Source organism: Culex quinquefasciatus, chromosome 3, assembly GCF_015732765.1.
Source record: "Culex quinquefasciatus strain JHB chromosome 3, VPISU_Cqui_1.0_pri_paternal, whole genome shotgun sequence".
Taxonomy (NCBI): domain Eukaryota; kingdom Metazoa; phylum Arthropoda; class Insecta; order Diptera; family Culicidae; genus Culex; species Culex quinquefasciatus.
Genome location: NC_051863.1, coordinates 160,302,133 through 160,320,230, shown reverse-complemented (window position 1 = coordinate 160,320,230; position 18,098 = coordinate 160,302,133). Strand labels below are relative to the sequence as shown.

General features: G+C 45.6%; 2 protein-coding genes and 1 pseudogene across 4 annotated transcripts in view; 2 read left to right on the top strand and 1 right to left on the bottom strand.

Annotated features, from left to right (window-relative positions):
• LOC6036581 overlaps positions 1-18,098 on the bottom strand; it is a 292,677-nt gene that overhangs the window by 60,865 nt on the left and 213,714 nt on the right. The window lies entirely within an intron of this gene.
• Positions 1,368-10,297, top strand: LOC6036588 (ATP-binding cassette sub-family A member 3). Its single transcript, XM_038262717.1, is given in 10 exon segments — positions 1,368-1,490; positions 4,776-5,086; positions 5,154-5,610; positions 5,673-6,051; positions 6,108-7,491; positions 7,548-7,630; positions 7,686-8,047; positions 8,102-8,747; positions 8,750-9,980; positions 10,042-10,297. Coding segments are annotated over 9 exon segments (4,947 nt in total). The 5' UTR covers positions 1,368-1,490; positions 4,776-4,862; the 3' UTR covers positions 10,223-10,297.
• Positions 11,053-16,618, top strand: LOC119769607 (annotated as a pseudogene).

Here is an 18,098-nt window from a genome sequence, read left to right as displayed (position 1 = left end):
CTGCTGATTCAAATTTGGGACCTAAATAACTTCCTAACTGAAAGTTCTACATAAATCTAAGACAGGTCGGGGTAACTTTGTACGATTCATATTTTTAAAAATTCACTCAATCAAAACACGAAAAAAATCGAAAGATTTAAAAATTTGAAAAGAAGAAAAAGTCTAACCAACTGAAAACTAATTTCAATGTATTTTCCTTTATCATTATCATATTTAGCATGTTTTGGCTCGTTTAAAGTTATTTAGAATTTTTGTAAGAATCCTGCACTGAAAAAAATAAAAGTATCTAATTCCTAAATTCTAGGAATTTTGGCTCCATTCCTTATTAAGAAATCCAAAAAATTCGATTAGGTACTAAATAAGGAAAAGAGGCAAAATTCCTAGAATAAAGGAATTTGGTACTTTTTTTTACTTCAGTGTGTGTACAATACCGCTTTCCAGCAACTAACAATGAAAGTCTATCCCGAGGGAGGACTTAGTACATGCATTGAACGAAAATTAATCTCCAGCAGTCTCACACTAGCAGCACCAGCGAAAACGCTCAAGTTGTTTACATTTAGCCAACGCAGGCAACCGGGCTAGTGGTGTTGGAGTTGGGAAGCCTCTTGCGGAATCCCACGTATGATGGTCGTGCCAGGTATTTACTATTTATCGAAGAAGAAAAGCTTCTCCCCGACAAAGCAAAGAGCACAATAGCGTTTTCTTGCAGGAAGGTTGGAATCCGGTTGGAGTAATGTGCTATGTGCTCACCACTAACCGAATGGTTCCAGCAGGCTGGCCCTTCAGCCAGGTGTTTACCGACGAGAGGACGAACAACGAGTGCTTCGTTCCAGTTATCATCACAACTTATTCAAGGATGAATGCAGGAACGTAAAAGCTTCCAGGAATTTATCGTCTTCTTAGATGTTATGGTAAAGGGATGAAATCCTGAGGATAATGCAGATGTGAGGATTAAGGTCAATTTCATTTATGATTTTGGATCATCATTAAATCTAAGAGTAAACCCACATTTTTGTACACCTAAACTTTGAACTATTCATGGAATAAATATTATTATAGCCGACTAATCCCAAGTAGCTATACCGAACAATGTGGAACTCAACTGAAAGCCCGCCGACCAGCCAATTCGGGAAAGCTTTTTATCGGCCCGTTATCAGCTCGATAAGGCTGCGGTGTGAGCGTCGTCGCCGTTTGATTGCGAATCGGCCATTCATTGATAGCATAGGTTGGTTGCAGCCGCGGCTCGCATAATAAAACGTGACGAATCTAAATCTTATCAGCCAACGAGCTGGCTGATAAGCGATTCTTTTTTTTGCCAATTGTTTCACACCCTCGTTGGTGGCCCACCAATATAGGCACCAATTTCCGGGCAAGGCGCTCCAGTGCGTTGCGAACGGTCGCCGGGAGTTGAGTTTGTTGCGAGGAAAAGCCTTCGAAAACCTGTTGGATTATAGAACGAGTGGTGGAGTTTAGTGGATTTTGGAAGCGGGGTAGGTTGGGGGGGACAGTCGTGAATGAGATGTGAATCATTTGTTTGAAAAGTGACGCTGGGAGTTTGCGATGTGATTCAGACCGTAACAATTTGCAAGATCATACGGAACGTGCTGCTTTACGATTTTTTTTCTTCAATACAAGGCATGAAAAAAAAACAATTAAAAAACCAATTCATAATCAATTTGCCGTAATTTATTTATTTTGCTCACTTTTAAGCTAAAATTTGTTAGAAAAACAGTGACTCCTGATCGCATAAATGTCCCATATGCATTTTCATCGCTTTTGGTTCTAAATCGTGTGCTCTTTCAGAAAAGCCTACAACATCCAGTACTTTGTTCTAGAAATCAAGAGAAATCGCGTAAACTTAACACGCGGCGTTATGCGTGGAAAAAACTTCAAATGCGTTTTTCTTAGCTTGCTGTTTTTGCTTATGAGACATTTATACGGCAGTGGAGTGCCATTGAAAATCATTCTGGACATTGTGTGACCCAGCCAAGCACTTGTTTTAAAATTCTACGCCTTCTACGGCCAAATTTAGAGACAGTATTTCAAAACTCGTTTTTTTTAGTGTAACAATTCAGGGTTAGGTTTCAGAGAAAAGTGATGTTAAGGATACTTTTAGAGCTCCAAAGAGCAATCATTTTTATTTTTGACTAGACATTTTGGTCTTAACGGTGCACAACAACCAGAGCTTTTGCACAAAGATTTTTGTTACAGATATTTGAGTACTTTCAAAACTACGGGAACTATCAATATTTTTTTATTCATCCCCTAAGCTACTGTCTACAAAGCGATTTACAACCAAATTAGCCTAATTTTACAATCAGATTGTTGCGGGATTGGGTCCGTAAATTTGACAATTTTGAAATAAGAAGACAACAAGTTCCTTGGTTGCTGTGCACCCTACCCTAAAGGGTAAAAAGTTAGAGCCATTTGAAGGTAGAATAGATGCAATTGTAGAACTTAAATATTTCGAAAAGCGAAATTTCGAAATAATTAGCACTGATAACGCTGAAAAAAATCCCAGAGCTGTTTTTTCTCTAAACTTGATGTGTCTTTATTTGAAAATGTCTTTTTTTCAAGGGAAAATTGTCCAACTTTTTCCATGTCATTTTGTCCGCTGAATCAGAATCTGCCCTCAGAATTGAACCAAATTGCAAATTTGCATCTTTTTTAACCTTAAAAATCTTTGTTTTGTAGAGCTCTAAAAGTGTCTCGAACATCACTTTACTCTAAAACTTGGCCGTGAATTGCAAAGTTCAAAAAACTATTTTTTTGCAATTCCGTCTTGAAACTACTTACTTTTCCTGTCATTCTTGAACGACGAAATAGCCTACTTTTCTGTACCAAAAATAACAGAATCGAATAGCAACACTTTTCAAAATAAATGCTGAAAAGTTCTACTTTTCAGCACTCAAATGTGTGCTGAAAAGTTGAACTTTTCAGCACTTGTTTTGAAAAGTAACACTTTTCAACATTTTTTTGATTTAAACGATTTATCGACAAAATACATGAAAATTTGACATAAAATTTCACTCAGTGTGTGTTTTTTGGAATTGCAAAAAATGTTGTATGGAACTCGTTGCAAAACTTGATTTTTTCAGCACTCTTCGTATTTATCCAACTCGGTGAACCTCGTTGGATAAATGTACGACTCGTGCTGAAAAAATCCTCTTTTTGCAACTTGATGCATAAACTACTATTTTAAGGTTTGCTCAGATGCTTTCCCAAAAATTTGGTCGCAGAATGCGTAGATTGCGAGACATAATTTTCAGTCTTGGACAAAGTTGCTTGAATTGGCAAGCCCAACAATTTTCAAGATGACGAAAAAACCCAAAATAATTCCTGAAAAGTTATATTTTCAAAATCACCCCAATTTTAACCTGAACCCTTTCTACTTGCAACAACTTTTCTGAAGATACTAAAGCTCCAAATTTCTGTATTATTCGAAAAGTCAATTTTCCACTTAATTTTCTTTCTGGACCACTGTGCAACGATTTAAGCATGCTGTGGTCTACATCAAAACAAACGTTTGATTGTATTATTTACATATTGAACGATTAAATTTGAATAAAAAAAAACTTTATTTTTTTTTAAATTCCATTAAAATTTAAAAAAAGAAAAACACGGAAAATCGATCTTTGGATAGTTGCTTCTACAGATTATTTAACGTTTCAAAAGCAAATGTTGTGAATAGTTACTGCAATTGATTTGATTAATTAGCACACAAATAAAATTAATACAAATCAACATCGTCGTGCTATCTTGCCGCACTCGCCATTTCGACGTTCCGAGAAAAACACGTTTTAAGGTGAAGCCGTTGATCGTTTTTGAAGAAAATTGATCATCACTATAAAATATTCTGTGCTAAATTCAATTTAACGAATTTCTGCACCAAAATGAATCAGCATGTGCCGGTTGTTGCCTTCTTGAAGTCTCTGAAGGAATTTTTGATCTTAAGCAGTTTTGTTTCAATATTTATATATTTTTGTGGCACAATCATTGATATCCTAGTTGGCAATCATTGATTAATGACGATTTCCATAACTTAACAAGGAATGGGATAATCGTTATCAAAAGGAATCAGCATGTGTAGGGCACTATTCTAAACAACTTGTTGAAGGAATTTTGTCAAAATATTGAAAGCGACGCAAAATTTATATCTTTGAACGAAAAATCATGACAATGATGGAAGTCTTCACGTTAATGTTTTACTATAAACAAAAACTAGAGCACGCAATGTAAACAATAACAAACACGTTTTGTTTGGCAGACCATTCTGTGCATGGTCCCAAGGTTTGGCTGAAGTTGGTTGCCGGAGTCCCGAGTTACAATTACAAATGTTTACGGTAGTCTAACTTGTACGTGCGTCAAACGCGTTCTGACTGGAAATCCCTTTGGCCAGATGTCGCACTTACATCAATTTTCAGGGAGTGACAAGATAGTACGACAAGATTGAAACTACTTTCATATGCAGAGTGACAAAACAATCGAATTTTGTGGATCTGTGAAGGTCAAAAGGTGAGGCATTGTGAGCTGCACAAATTGGCGTTCTTAACTCAATTTGGACAAAAATGCACGTATGGCAAGTTAGCACGACGGCGACGAAATGTGTTGTAACTTTGTTGTGGTTTACAGAAATTATTGTTTTGTACAAAGCGTTATTTTTACGGCCATTCCATAAATTATAACAATTTCATAAAAACTCCCAACTTCAAGTGGTTTTCCCAAGTACTTAATCCCACAATGAACTAATTTCCCACCCTTATCACCCCCATCAGCACACGTTGCATCGACAACGACGCAGTCTGCGACGAAACTCTGAAGAGCTTCGCTCGTGAGGACTTTTTCCCACAAAAAAAAAAAAAATGACGACCTTCACCACCGTCACCACGTCCAACTGGGACAAGTTCGTGCTGCTGCTGTGGAAGAACTGGATCATCCAGAAGCGCCACTACATCCAGACCTTCTTCGAAATCGTCGTTCCGGTGCTATGCTGCTCGATTCTGCTGCTGCTGCGGGGGCTCGTCGATCCGGGCTTCGTGGAAAAGAGCACCGTATTCCACCCGCTTTCGACGGATCTTCCTGCGGGGTATGTTTGGAGGGTTTTTTTTGTGGGGTTATCGAAAGAAATTAACGAGGTTTTCCCCCCCAAATAGTGATAGAATTCCAGCGGATGTATTACGCGAGGTGGCCTTCTCTCCTCAGAATGCTCTGCTGGAGGAGATCGTCGGTAGAGCGGCTGTCTCGTTGAACGTAACGCTCCGAGGCTTGCCGAATGCTCGATCACTCGAATCAGCTCTGATGGATAACGACACTCTGGTTGGGGTGGAGTTTGATGACTCCCTAGCGTCCGCGACAACGCTTCCGGCGAAGCTGATCTTTGCGTTGAGATTCCCGGGAGAGCTTCGGACCAGCTCCGCCAACGTTTTTCCTAACTGGGAGACGCGACTGCTGATGGTTCCATTTTCACCCCAGCTACGTAATTGGTACAGTGATGCCGGAGGATATCCAGATTACTATTACGAAGACTTTCTCAACGTTCAAACTGCGATATCAAAGTCCATCATCAGGGAGTTCAATGCGAATGTGATGCTGCCAGAGGTTTACATAAATGTGAGTAGTCATATTTTTCATAGCAGCATGAACCAACTGTCTAATTCAATGTTGTTCTTCAGCGCTACCCCTACCCACCGTACTACGATGATCCGATACTGCAAGCGATGGAGCAGCTTTTGTCGCTGATCATCCTACTGTCGTTCTTCTATCCGTGCGTCGTGATGGTCAAGCACATCACGATGGAGAAGGAAAAGCAGCTGAAGGAAGCGATGAAGATCATGGGGTTACCAAATTGGCTGCACTGGAGTGCTTGGTTCGTGAAGAACATCCTCCTGCTGATCATTTCCATTTCCCTGATAACGATTTTGATCTGCGTAACGCTTAATGATTACTCCATACTGGAGCATTCCGACTGGACTGCCGTGTGGTTCTTCCTGTTCGTCTACTCGATCACCACGGTTTGCTTCTGCTTTATGATGAGCGTGTTCTTCAATAAAGGTAAAATCCCGGTGATTCCTCAAACTTAAAGTTACTAAAACAATCCTCCGTTCTAGCCAACATCGCCTCGGGAATCGCCGGACTCATGTGGTTCGTGTTTGTCATGCCGTTCAACGTGACATCGCAAAGCTACGACTCGATGACTACGAGTACTAAGCTCGGTCTCAGCTTGTTCTCCAACTCGGCCATGTCCTTCGGCATCCTCAGTACGATCCGCATGGAGGCGAATCAGCAGGGCCTCCGGTGGGAGAGCTTGTTCACCCCGGCTACCGTCGACGATGGAATGAGCGTGGGGTTGGTGATCGTGATGTTGCTCGTTGATGCCGTGATCTACCTGGCGATCGCGATGTACGTCGAGCAGGTGCGACCAGGGGAGTTTGGTGTGGCGAAGCCGTGGTATTTTTTGTTTCAGAAGGAATTTTGGATCAAGAAGCAGGTGAATGCGAGTGATGTTGACCAAAATGGGGTAGGGAATCAAAGTTCAAAGTTCTTCGAAGCTGAACCCACGTCAAGTAAGGCCGGAATTCAGATTAAAAACTTGCGGAAGGTCTTCAATGGCAACAAAGTGGCTGTGCAGGGGTTGAATCTCAAAATGTATGAGGATCAGATAACGGTACTGCTGGGACACAACGGTGCCGGTAAGACTACGACCATGTCCATGTTGACGGGGATGTTTTCGCCGTCCTCCGGAACGGCGTACCTCAACGGATACGACATTCGGAACAACATTGAAGATGTCCGCCAATCACTTGGGCTATGTCCGCAGCACAACGTGCTGTTTGATGAAATTACAGTCTCAGAACATCTACGATTCTTCGCAAGACTGAAAGGAGTTCCGAAGGCGCATCTCAACGAAGAAGTCGAGAAATACATCGCAATGCTGGAGCTACCGGACAAGCGCAACGCTCAATCACAGACACTGTCCGGTGGTATGAAGCGAAAGTTAGCGGTAGGAGTCGCGCTTTGCGGTGGTTCAAAGGTCGTCCTGCTCGATGAACCAACCTCTGGGATGGATCCCTCAGCACGCCGAGCTCTCTGGGATCTTCTGCAGAAGGAAAAGAAAGATCGAACGCTGCTACTGTCGACGCACTTCATGGACGAAGCAGATGTCCTCGGAGATCGCATCGCGATCATGGCGGACGGAGTGCTGAAAACGGTGGGATCGCCGTTCTTTTTGAAGAAAACCTTTGGCGTCGGCTATCGACTGATCTGCGTGAAGGGATCGCGCTGTGACAAGCAACTGCTATTGGACATTCTTCGCAAGTACATCCCGGATGTGCGGATTGATACGGACATTGGCTCTGAACTTTCGTTTGTGCTGAAGGAAGACTACATCAAGCTGTTCCAACGGATGTTGGAGGAACTGGAAACTCGGATGGGAGAGTGCGGCATCACCAGCTACGGAATCTCTTTGACCACAATGGAGGAAGTTTTTCTAAAGTGAGCTACTCTTAGATTATTGGTAAAAGGAAAAAAGTAACAATTCCTTTTTGTAGAGCTGGCAGTGACAGTTTCCACGAAATTGAAGAATCCAACGAATTATCTAACGGAACCGCTATTGACACTGCTGACCAAAGCTGTAAGTAACAAATTATCATGTAAGGATCTTAAACTTCATCCAACATACTTCACAGACTCACTCAACAACCTGCACCTTCTTACTGGACGCGAGTTACTGGTGAGCCAAGTTAAAGGTCAATTCTTGAAAAAGTTCCTGAGCAGTTTGCGCGCCTGGGTTTTGCTCATAATTCAGAACGTGATCCCAGTTTTCTTCGTTGTCATGACGTTTGTAATCGTTCGAAGCATTTCTCGGGATCAAGACTTGCCACCGTTGACTATGTCGCTGGAGCCGTACAAGGAAACCGTGACCGTTGTGGGAGGAACTCCGGACACGTCCAGCAGAGTCCAAGCGTTCGAGAAATTGTTTGAGAAGATTAGCGGCGATCATCGATTGGACGTGATCACCACGGACATGAATGACTACATTTTGCAGCGAGTAAGTTGATATGCAGGTCATAGTATGATTCGTCAGTAATCAGCTTCTTTTCAGTCCGTGGAATCAATTTCCGAGGTGAATGTCCGATACATGGTGGGCGCTTCGTTTCATAGCGAGAACTACACGGCATGGTTCAACAACAAGGGCTACCACACGGCTCCTTTGGCGCTTTCCCTCTTGTACAGTGCGGTCCTAGCTTCGGAATGTCCGACCTGTGAGCTGACCATAGTCAACAAACCCTTACCGTACCAACTCGCTACTCAGCTTGACACAGTCAACACTGGAATCAACGCTGGTTTCCAGCTTGCGTTCAACTCTGGCTTTGCCATGGCATTCATCTGTGCTCTGTACGTGCTGTTCTACATCAAGGAACGAACTTCGCGGTCCAAGTTACTCCAGTATGTCAGCGGAACCAATATCACCCTTTACTGGGTGGTGGCCTTCATCTGGGATTACATTACGTTCATGATTACCTGCTTGATCTACATCGCTGTACTGGCAGCATTCCAAGAAGAGGGATGGTCCTCTGCATCAGAGCTTGGCAGAGTCTTCCTGCTGTTGATGATGTTCGGGATGGGATTCCTTCCAGTCACCTATTTATTCTCGTTCGTGTTCAAAACCCCAGCTACCGGGTTCGTCGTGTTGATGCTGTTCAACATTGCCACCGGAGCGATCCTCTTCACGACGGTCGTGTTGCTCAAGTTCCTGGAATTAATCTACAGGATGTAGGCAACGCACTCGAGTGGATATTCTTGTTCTTCCCAAACTTTGTCCTCACGCACGGACTTAACAACATGAACCAGATCGTCACACTGCAATCCAACTGTCAGAAGGCCTGCGGTCTGCGGGAAGGCTGTACGATAAATATCGTTTGCAGCTTTGAAAAACAGTGCTGCGATATACCGGAAGTGTTCTCGTTTGATGAGTTGGGAATCAATAGAAACTTACTGTTCTTGGCCCTAGTAGGAGTAGTTTCATTCAGTACAGTTTTATTGATTGAGTATCGAGTGCTTGGTAAGGTGATGCATCGGTTTATGCGCAATAGACAGCAACCTTGGACGCCAGCACCAGTGGACGAAGATTCGGATGTTGCTGAGGAGAAGAAACGAGTCCGGAGTATGCCGCAGACTGATGTCAACAACTACAATCTGGTAATGCGTGACTTGACCAAGTACTACAAGAACTTCCTGGCGGTGAACAACCTGTCGGTAGCGATCGATCGGTACGAGTGCTTCGGATTGTTGGGACTCAACGGAGCTGGCAAGACGACGACCTTCAAGATGATGACGGGTGACGAAAGTATCTCTTCTGGGGAAGCTTGGGTCGAAGGAATTAGCTTGCAGTCCTCCATGGATACTGTTTACCAGAGAATCGGATACTGTCCACAGTTTGACGCTCTGCTTGGGAAACTCACCGGCAGGGAAACGCTCAAGATCTACGCGCTTCTTCGAGGAGTTCGCGAGAGGGACATTCAGAATGTCTCACTAACGTTGGCGGAAGACTTGAACTTTATGAAGCATCTCGACAAGAAGACCAAAGAATACAGCGGCGGTAACAAGCGCAAGCTCAGTACGGCACTTGCCCTCATGGGCAATCCCTCGGTGGTCTACCTTGACGAACCGACCACCGGAATGGATCCGGGCGCGAAGCGACAGTTCTGGAACATGATCTGCAAGGTACGAAGCTCGGGCAAATCTATCGTCCTGACCTCGCACAGCATGGAGGAGTGTGAGGCGCTGTGCACCCGGCTGGCGATCATGGTCAACGGCGAGTTCAAGTGTCTCGGATCGACGCAACACTTGAAGAACAAGTTCTCCAAGGGATTCCTGCTGACGATCAAGGTGAAGAAGGTCGACGAGCAGCAAGCGCAGCAGCTTAGACTGGAAGCGGTGAAGTCGTTCGTGAATGGTAACTTCCCGGGAGCGGTGCTAAAGTATGTTTTTTTTGTACTCGTCACATTCCGAGTGTTCTAAATGTTTTTGTTTTGCTTTTAGGGAAGAGTACGTGGACTCGTTGAGCTTCCATGTGCCCCAAACGGATCTCAAGTGGTCGGCCATGTTCGGGCTGATGGAGTTACACAAGGAGCAGCTCAACATTGAGGACTACTCGCTTGGACAGACTACGCTGGAGCAGGTGTTCCTGTTCTTTACCAAGTATCAGCGAATAGTGGATTAAGGCGGCGGTGTGATTGTAGAGTTGGAAGTATTTTTTTTAAACGTATAGATCATTAAAAGAGTTGAACAATGTAAATGTAAATTTTAATTATTCTTCATATCACACCAAAGGTATTTTCCCCTCATTGAAGGGGAATCTTTGTAGAACTAAAGAATGTACTCACAATAATTTAGAGTTAACTCGTGTCGGAGTCGGGTACTCTTCACTAACTTTGTGTAGAAGTAGTTTTTAGAGTCGGAATTGAAGTCAGTGATGTCGGGTTTTTTTTTAAGAATTAGAATTGGAGTAGAAGTCGCTGATTCTACAGAAGTCAGAGTTGAAGTCACATCAATGTTAACCAACTTCGCAGCCCTGACAATGTCAAACCTAACACATGCATTAAATACATACTAAATATAATATGAAGCCAACACCATAGCCGAGTAATTATATATAATCGATACGAAGTCTAGTGTGGGTGTCTAGGTGATTCTTAGTCAGTTCCTTCGCACCGGTATCATAATTTTTAATGCATGAGATTTTCTTTCAATGTCAGCAAAAATCAATCAAACCAGTTGAAACGTTTTAATTGCCTCCTGGCGTCTGCCATAAAACCATTGATGTTTACAAAAGTGACAGCATTTTTTTTTAGCTCGCCCACGCCATTATGGCAACCTCGAGTGAACTCCATTGTCAACGGCCACCCTTATCGCAGATCGATACTCGACCTCTCCAAAAATTACCCATTTGTTCACTACAATCGAAAAAATTGCGCACGATAACGATAACAATCTCGTCGGCGCGACCAACCAGCACATGCTCTCCAAAGCTGGCCGACTGACCATGATTAGTATACTCGCCCCATTTAGTCTGTTGCTGGCGTTCGTCGCGTTCTGATGGTCTCCGACCTCCAATTCTCACTCTGGCACGCAACGTGGCAATTGGACCGAGAGACTGTCGGCTGGGTTTGTTTTGGTCCGCTAATCGATACGGAAGTGGATCAGCTGTGGTTTTGAAGTCGGTTCCCCGACAGAAGTGTTATTTGTTCTGTGCACTAAAACTTGTAGTGGCAGGTCAGTGATTCAGCGAAAAATGTTCAAGTGTGACTCAAGTGACTGTTATCAATCGGTAGCTCGTGCTCGATGAATTATTCATGACGCACTTGTTGTGAGTAGGAGCTGGTGTTGCCGTTGACTGTTCAACGTATAATGGAGTAATCAACGCTTGTATTTTGGATTATCGCTTGCAATTACGGATAGAGTGATATCGATTTTGGGCACCGTAAAGATGACAAACAGTTGGGACAAGTTTTGTCTCCTACTGTGGAAGAACTGGACCATCCAGAAGCGCCACTACATTCAGACGCTGTTTGAAATTCTTATACCGGCGCTATGCTGTTCCATGTTGATACTGGTACGAGGCTTGGTAGACCCGGAGCAAGTCACAGAGCCAACGATCTTCGCGCCGATGCCGGCAAATACCTTTCCTGGAATGCCGATAGTCTTCCCACCATCGATCCCGAGAGTCGCGTACTCTCCGAAGAACCCCATTTTGGATGCCTTAGTGACGGATGCTCTCGAGAACCACATGATCAGTACCTACACCAACTTCACCCACGAAGGATACGCAAACGCCTTTCAGCTTCAAGCTCTTCTAGTTCAGCAAAACTACTTCGTGGGAATCGAATTTGACGACGATTTGGCAAACATTACGGAACTTCCGGAAAAGATCGAGTTCGCCCTAAGGTTTCCCGGTGAAACCCGTACAAACTCTTGGTTGTTTGCGAATTGGCGTACATACTTGTTGGTGGTTCCGTTTTCACCGGGTGCTCGTAATCCGAACCTTACCGATGGAGGAACTCCCAACTATTACTACGAAGGATTCGTGACGTTCCAGGCCGCACTGTCTAGTGCGATCGTGACCGCACGGGATCCACAGTTTCAAAGCAAGCAGATGGTGTTGAGGGTAGGTAAAAAAAATCATTGAACTCCGACGCAATTACCCAACGACTTTCATCCATTCCAGCGCATCCCCTATCCCCCTTACTACGCTGACAAACTCCTCCCGGCGATGGAGCAGCTGCTCCCGCTGATCATCCTGATCGCCTTCTTCTACACCTGTATCAACACCGTCAAGTACATCACGATCGAGAAGGAACGCCAGCTGAAGGAAGCGATGAAGATCATGGGTCTGCCGAACTGGCTTCACTGGACCGCGTGGTTCGTGCGTTGCCTGGCGCTACTGCTGATCACCATAACGCTGGTGACGGTCCTCATGACCGTAAGTCTCACCACCAACACCAACCTGGCCGTGCTGGAGTACGTGGACTGGTCGGTTTGGTGGGTGTTCCTGCTGGCGTTTGCGATCGCAACCATCTGCTTCTGCTTCATGATGAGCGTGTTCTTCAACAAAGCCAACACCGCGGCTGGGATCGCTGGGTTGATGTGGTTCCTGATGATGATGCCGTATAACATTACTGTGAGGGAGTACGATAGTATGGATACCGGTTCGAAGATCGCCCTCTGTCTGCTGTCCAACACGGCAATGTCCTACGGAGTAATGAACGTGATCCGACTTGAGGGCAATCAGGTGGGTCTGCAATGGTCTAACCTGTTTACTCCCTCGACTATGGACGACGGACTAAGCGTAGGAGTGGTGATCATAATGTTACTGGTAGATGCTGTGATCTACCTGTTGATCGCGCTGTACTTTGAACAAATCATGCCCGGCGAGTTTGGAGTGGCCAAGCCGTGGAATTTCCTGTTTACTAAAGAGTTTTGGATCCGTAACAAGGTGGGGGATGACTATCGAAACATGACCGTAAAGCCGGTTGATCACAAAACCATTGAACCAGATCCTCCGATTCAACGCGCCGGAGTTCGGATCATCAACCTGCGCAAGGTTTACAAAAAGAAGGTAGCCGTCGAAGGATTAGATCTCAACATGTACGAAGGTCAAATCACTGTACTACTAGGTCACAACGGCGCCGGGAAGACCACAACCATGTCCATGCTGACGGGAATGTTCTCTCCGACCGCGGGAACGGCATTCGTCAACAATCACGACATCCGAACGGACATTGAAGGTGTTCGTCGGTCGTTGGGTTTGTGCCCGCAGCATAACGTCCTGTTCAACGAGTTGACCGTTGCGGAACACATTCGGTTCTTTTCCCGGCTGAAGGGTGTCGCAAACGGGGACGTTCCAGCGGAGATCGACAAGTACGTAAACTTGCTGGAGCTAACGGACAAGGCAAACGCTCAGTCCCGAACGTTGTCCGGGGGAATGAAGAGGAAGCTCGCCGTTGGGATGGCACTATGCGGTGGATCCAAGGTCGTACTGCTGGATGAACCGACCTCCGGGATGGACCCTTCGGCGAGAAGGGCACTGTGGGATCTGCTACAGAAGGAAAAGTCCGGTCGAACTGTTCTACTGTCGACGCACTTTATGGACGAAGCGGACGTTCTTGGAGATCGCATTGCGATTCTCGCGGAAGGTTCCTTGAAGGCCGTTGGGACTCCATTCTTCCTGAAGAAGGCGTTTGGTGCTGGATACCGGTTGATCTGCGTCAAAGAGCCGCACTGTGACAGAGATCGCCTGCTCGGGATTCTACGAAAATACATTCCGGATGTGACGGTCGAAACGGATATCGGGACGGAGTTGTCCCTTGTGCTGAGAGAGGAATACATTGCGAACTTCCAACCGATGTTGGAGCAGCTGGAAGGGGAGATGGCACTGTGTGGCGTGTCCAGTTATGGGATTTCGTTAACTACCATGGAAGAGGTGTTTTTGAGATCGGGCAGTGACTCTTTTGTGAATGGTGCAGAGCGAATACAAGAGTCATTGACAGCGGCATCAAGCGAATGTAAGTGTAATTGGTGGAATTATGCCATTAATTTGTAATGAATTTTTACCATTCCAGACGCTCTGGACAGTATGCGACTTCTTGGTGGACATCAGCTGCTGCTGAACCAAATCAAAGCCCAGTTCATGAAAAAGCTCCTAATAACAATTCGTAGTCTTATTACGCTTTCAATGCAAATCCTAATACCGGTGGTGTTTGTAATCATGACCTACATCATAATATTAAACTCCAACGCGAATCGTGATCTACCACCTCTAGAGATCAAACTCGATTCCTACTCCCAGTCCGTTACCGTGCTGGAAGACCGATCCGCAGGTATGCCGGTAGTGCAAGCCTACAAAAATCTTGTAACCGCTCCCGGTCCAAACCACCAGCTCATAACCACCGACGAAGACATGATCGACTTCATCCTGCAAAAATCCACCGAATCGATCGCCACCGTCAACACCCACTACTGGGTAGCGGCCTCCATCAACGAGACCAGCACGACGGCCTGGTTCAACAACAAAGCCTACCACTCGGCACCGCTGGCCGTCAATCTGCTCTTCAACGCGTTCCTCAAAACGAGCTGCCCAAGCTGTGAGATTCGAGTTACAAACAAGCCGCTGCCGTTCCGGCTGGAGACACGCTTCGGCCAGCTGGACACCGGCGCCAACTCGGGCTTCCAGCTGGCGTTCAACACCGGCTTTGCGATGGCTTTTGTCGGGGCGTTGTACATCATGTTTTACATCAGGGAACGGACTACGCGAGCCAAGTTGTTGCAGATGGTTAGTGGAGTGAACGTGGCGCTGTTCTGGGCGGTTTCCTTTGTGTGGGACTATTTGGTGTTTTTGGTGGTTTGTGGGTTTTATTTGGGAACGGTAGCGGCTATTCAGCAGGACGGATGGTCCACGGCGGAGCAGTTGGTCAAGGTGTTTTTGGTGCTGGTGCTGTTTGGCTTTGCGGTGATCCCTACGACGTATCTGTTTTCGTATTTGTTCGACGTACCGGCTACCGGATTCGTGAAGATGATCCTGTTCAATGTGCTTTCGGGTACGGTGTTCTTTACGGCGGTGACGCTGCTCAAGTTTGAGGGGATCGATTTGAAGGACGTAGCGAATGCTCTGGAGTGGGTGTTTATGTTTTTCCCGAACTTTGTGCTGAGTCACAGCTTGAACAATTTGAACAGGGTTGCCAGTACGGTGGCCCTTTGTGATCGTCAGTGCGAGCTGATTCCGTTTTGTACCAGAGAGCTGATGTGCTCGCTGCTGCCGCAGTGTTGTTACCAGGAAGTGTTTACGTTTGAAGAAGGTGGGATCAACAGGAACTTGTTGTTTTTGGTGGGAATTGGAGTTGGCGCGTTTACGCTTATCATGCTGATCGAGTACAGGGTGTTCAAGGTGCTTTTTGATAGACGTATGAGAGGACAGATTTTGGGGGTTGATTCCGAGCAGGATTCAGATGTACTGGAGGAAAAAAAGAAGAATCGAAGTGATGTGTCAAGCAGAGATAAACAGCTACAATCTTGTATTGAAAAATGTATCCAAGTACTACAAAAAGTTCTGCGCCGTCAACGACCTCTCTGTGGGAATCACTCATTCGGAGTGCTTCGGATTGCTTGGAATAAACGGTGCTGGGAAGACGTCCACGTTCAAGATGATGACAGGTGACGAGAACATCTCCGCGGGTCAAGCTTGGGTCAGCGGAATCAGCCTGCTTACCAACATGACACAAGTCCACCGACAGATTGGCTACTGCCCGCAGTTTGATGCCCTGCTGGATGATCTCACGGGAAGGGAGACACTTCGGATGTTTGCCCGCTTCCGTGGAGTTCAGGAAGCCGAACTTAACGGTGTGGCGTTGACGCTTGCCGAAGAGCTGAACTTTAGCAAGCACATCGACAAGCGAATCAAAGCGTACAGCGGAGGTAACAAGCGCAAGCTCAGTACGGCTCTAGCTCTACTTGGAAACCCGTCGGTAGTATACCTCGATGAACCGACCACCGGAATGGATCCGGGCGCGAAGCGCCAGTTCTGGAACATGATGTGCAAGGTGCGCGAGTCCGGCAAAGCGATCGTCCTGACCTCGCACAGCATGGAGGAGTGTGAGGCGCTGTGCACCCGGCTGGCGATCATGGTCAACGGCGAGTTCAAGTGTCTCGGATCGACGCAACACTTGAAGAACAAGTTCTCCGAGGGATTCCTGCTGACGGTGAAGGTCAAGCGGGGGGACGGTCGGTCGGACGCGGTGAAGCAGTTTGTGGAGGAGAAGTTTACCGGAGCAGTATTAAAGTGAGAGTTGGTGTTGTTTGCAATCTTGGCTAGTAATTAATTGTTGTTATCTTCCTGTAGAGAGGAATACCTGGACTCGCTGAGCTTCCACATTCCCCGGACGGACCAGCGCTGGTCGGCCATGTTTGGGCTGATGGAGTCCTCAAGGGAGCGGCTCGGCATCGAGGACTACGCGCTGGGGCAAACCTCGCTGGAGCAAGTGTTCCTCTACTTTACCAAGTATCAAAGAGAAAGTGAATAATGTAATAAAGGCTGCATACAGAGAAGGGTGATTTTATCGGAAAATTGATCTCTGGTCTTGGGGGGTGGGTGCGTTTTCTTTGATCCGCTTTTGGTTCTGAACAGAAGAGTGTGTTTAAGATGATGCTGGCGATAAGGTTCGCTTGCATACACATTCCTTTGTTGGGAGGTTTGTTGTGAGTGTGCTGTGCAGATTATCTTCCAGTCTAGTACTCTTTTTACTCTTTCTGCAGATATTGATGACACTGTAGTTCCAACATTATTTCAGAAGTTATCATTTCAAGAAAACCTTCTATTGAAACGGAATTGAACACAACGGGCACACCAAGAAGTAATAATTTCATCAGTGTTGATCGAATTCATCACCTCTTCATAACTCCCTTTCAGCGCGCTCCCTAAATGGAGCAACTTTCCGGGCCCCATGCACGACCACGCGTCTGCGTTATTCCCAGAACCGTACCGTAAACTTCCTGGTCGGTGGAGAAATGGTTCATATATAATTCCCGCCAATTTTGGTTCTGATCTGCGTCAACGTCGGCACGTGGGCAACAAAACTCAACCGTTGCCGCACGTCGAGGCCAATAAATTGAGAGGTCCGATGGACTGTTGGCGTTGGCAGGTCTCGCCGCAGGTCACGGAATGTGTAGTTCCGTAAGGTAGGAGGAAAGTTTTTAAACATGGAAAGACGTCCCACAAATGGTTCTAACCTTCAAATCTAGGACCTTGCTGCTACTTGGCATACCAAAACGCTGGCGTGGAGCTTCGGGTGTTCAATTTGTGCTTTATGGCGCGTAAACTTGCTCACGACGTAAGGTCTCCGGCCATGGGTTGGCATCGAATTGATGGCTTTTGGGGGACCTCGGGCGTGTGGGCGTGTGGGGCGCGACTACGACGTGTGTTGTTGGATAACTATATAACGGCCAAAATGTGTTTGTGCGTGTGCGGAATCGTTTTTTTTGTGTTCCAGGTTCGTGCCAGATATGGACGACAAAGTTGAGATAATATCTCCGCGTGCCGGGTACAAACTATCGTGCGGTCCAACTCCTTCGGGGTGAATTTTGTGTTGTGTTTTGGACACAAGTTTTTGGAAGTGCAATCGAGATTTGGTGGTGGCGTTTATGATGGACTATTAGTGCGGTCCGAGGACGGCGACTTCCGAGAGCATTTTGTTTATTGGATTTGGGCTTGGGAAGGCCGGTTTTAGGAATGTGGGTCATTTTTTTCATCTTATCAGATGATATAATCAATTTATTTTGCTGTCAAAATTGTGATTTAATCACGGTACTGTTTTACAGCTTTATTATTGGTCCAAAGCAAACTAAATATGTAGATTGCCTGTTTTACTGAGCCATGATTGATAGTAAAACATTTATTTGCAACAAACAGCAACAAAATTGCCAAAACTGAAAAGTACTTTCAAACATTTGTTTAAATCTTTCTCTTCCAATACCTGCAACTTCTATCAACATTACATCTGCTCACTGCATTTTCTCCAATTCGCCCGACCACTAACCATGACACCAAC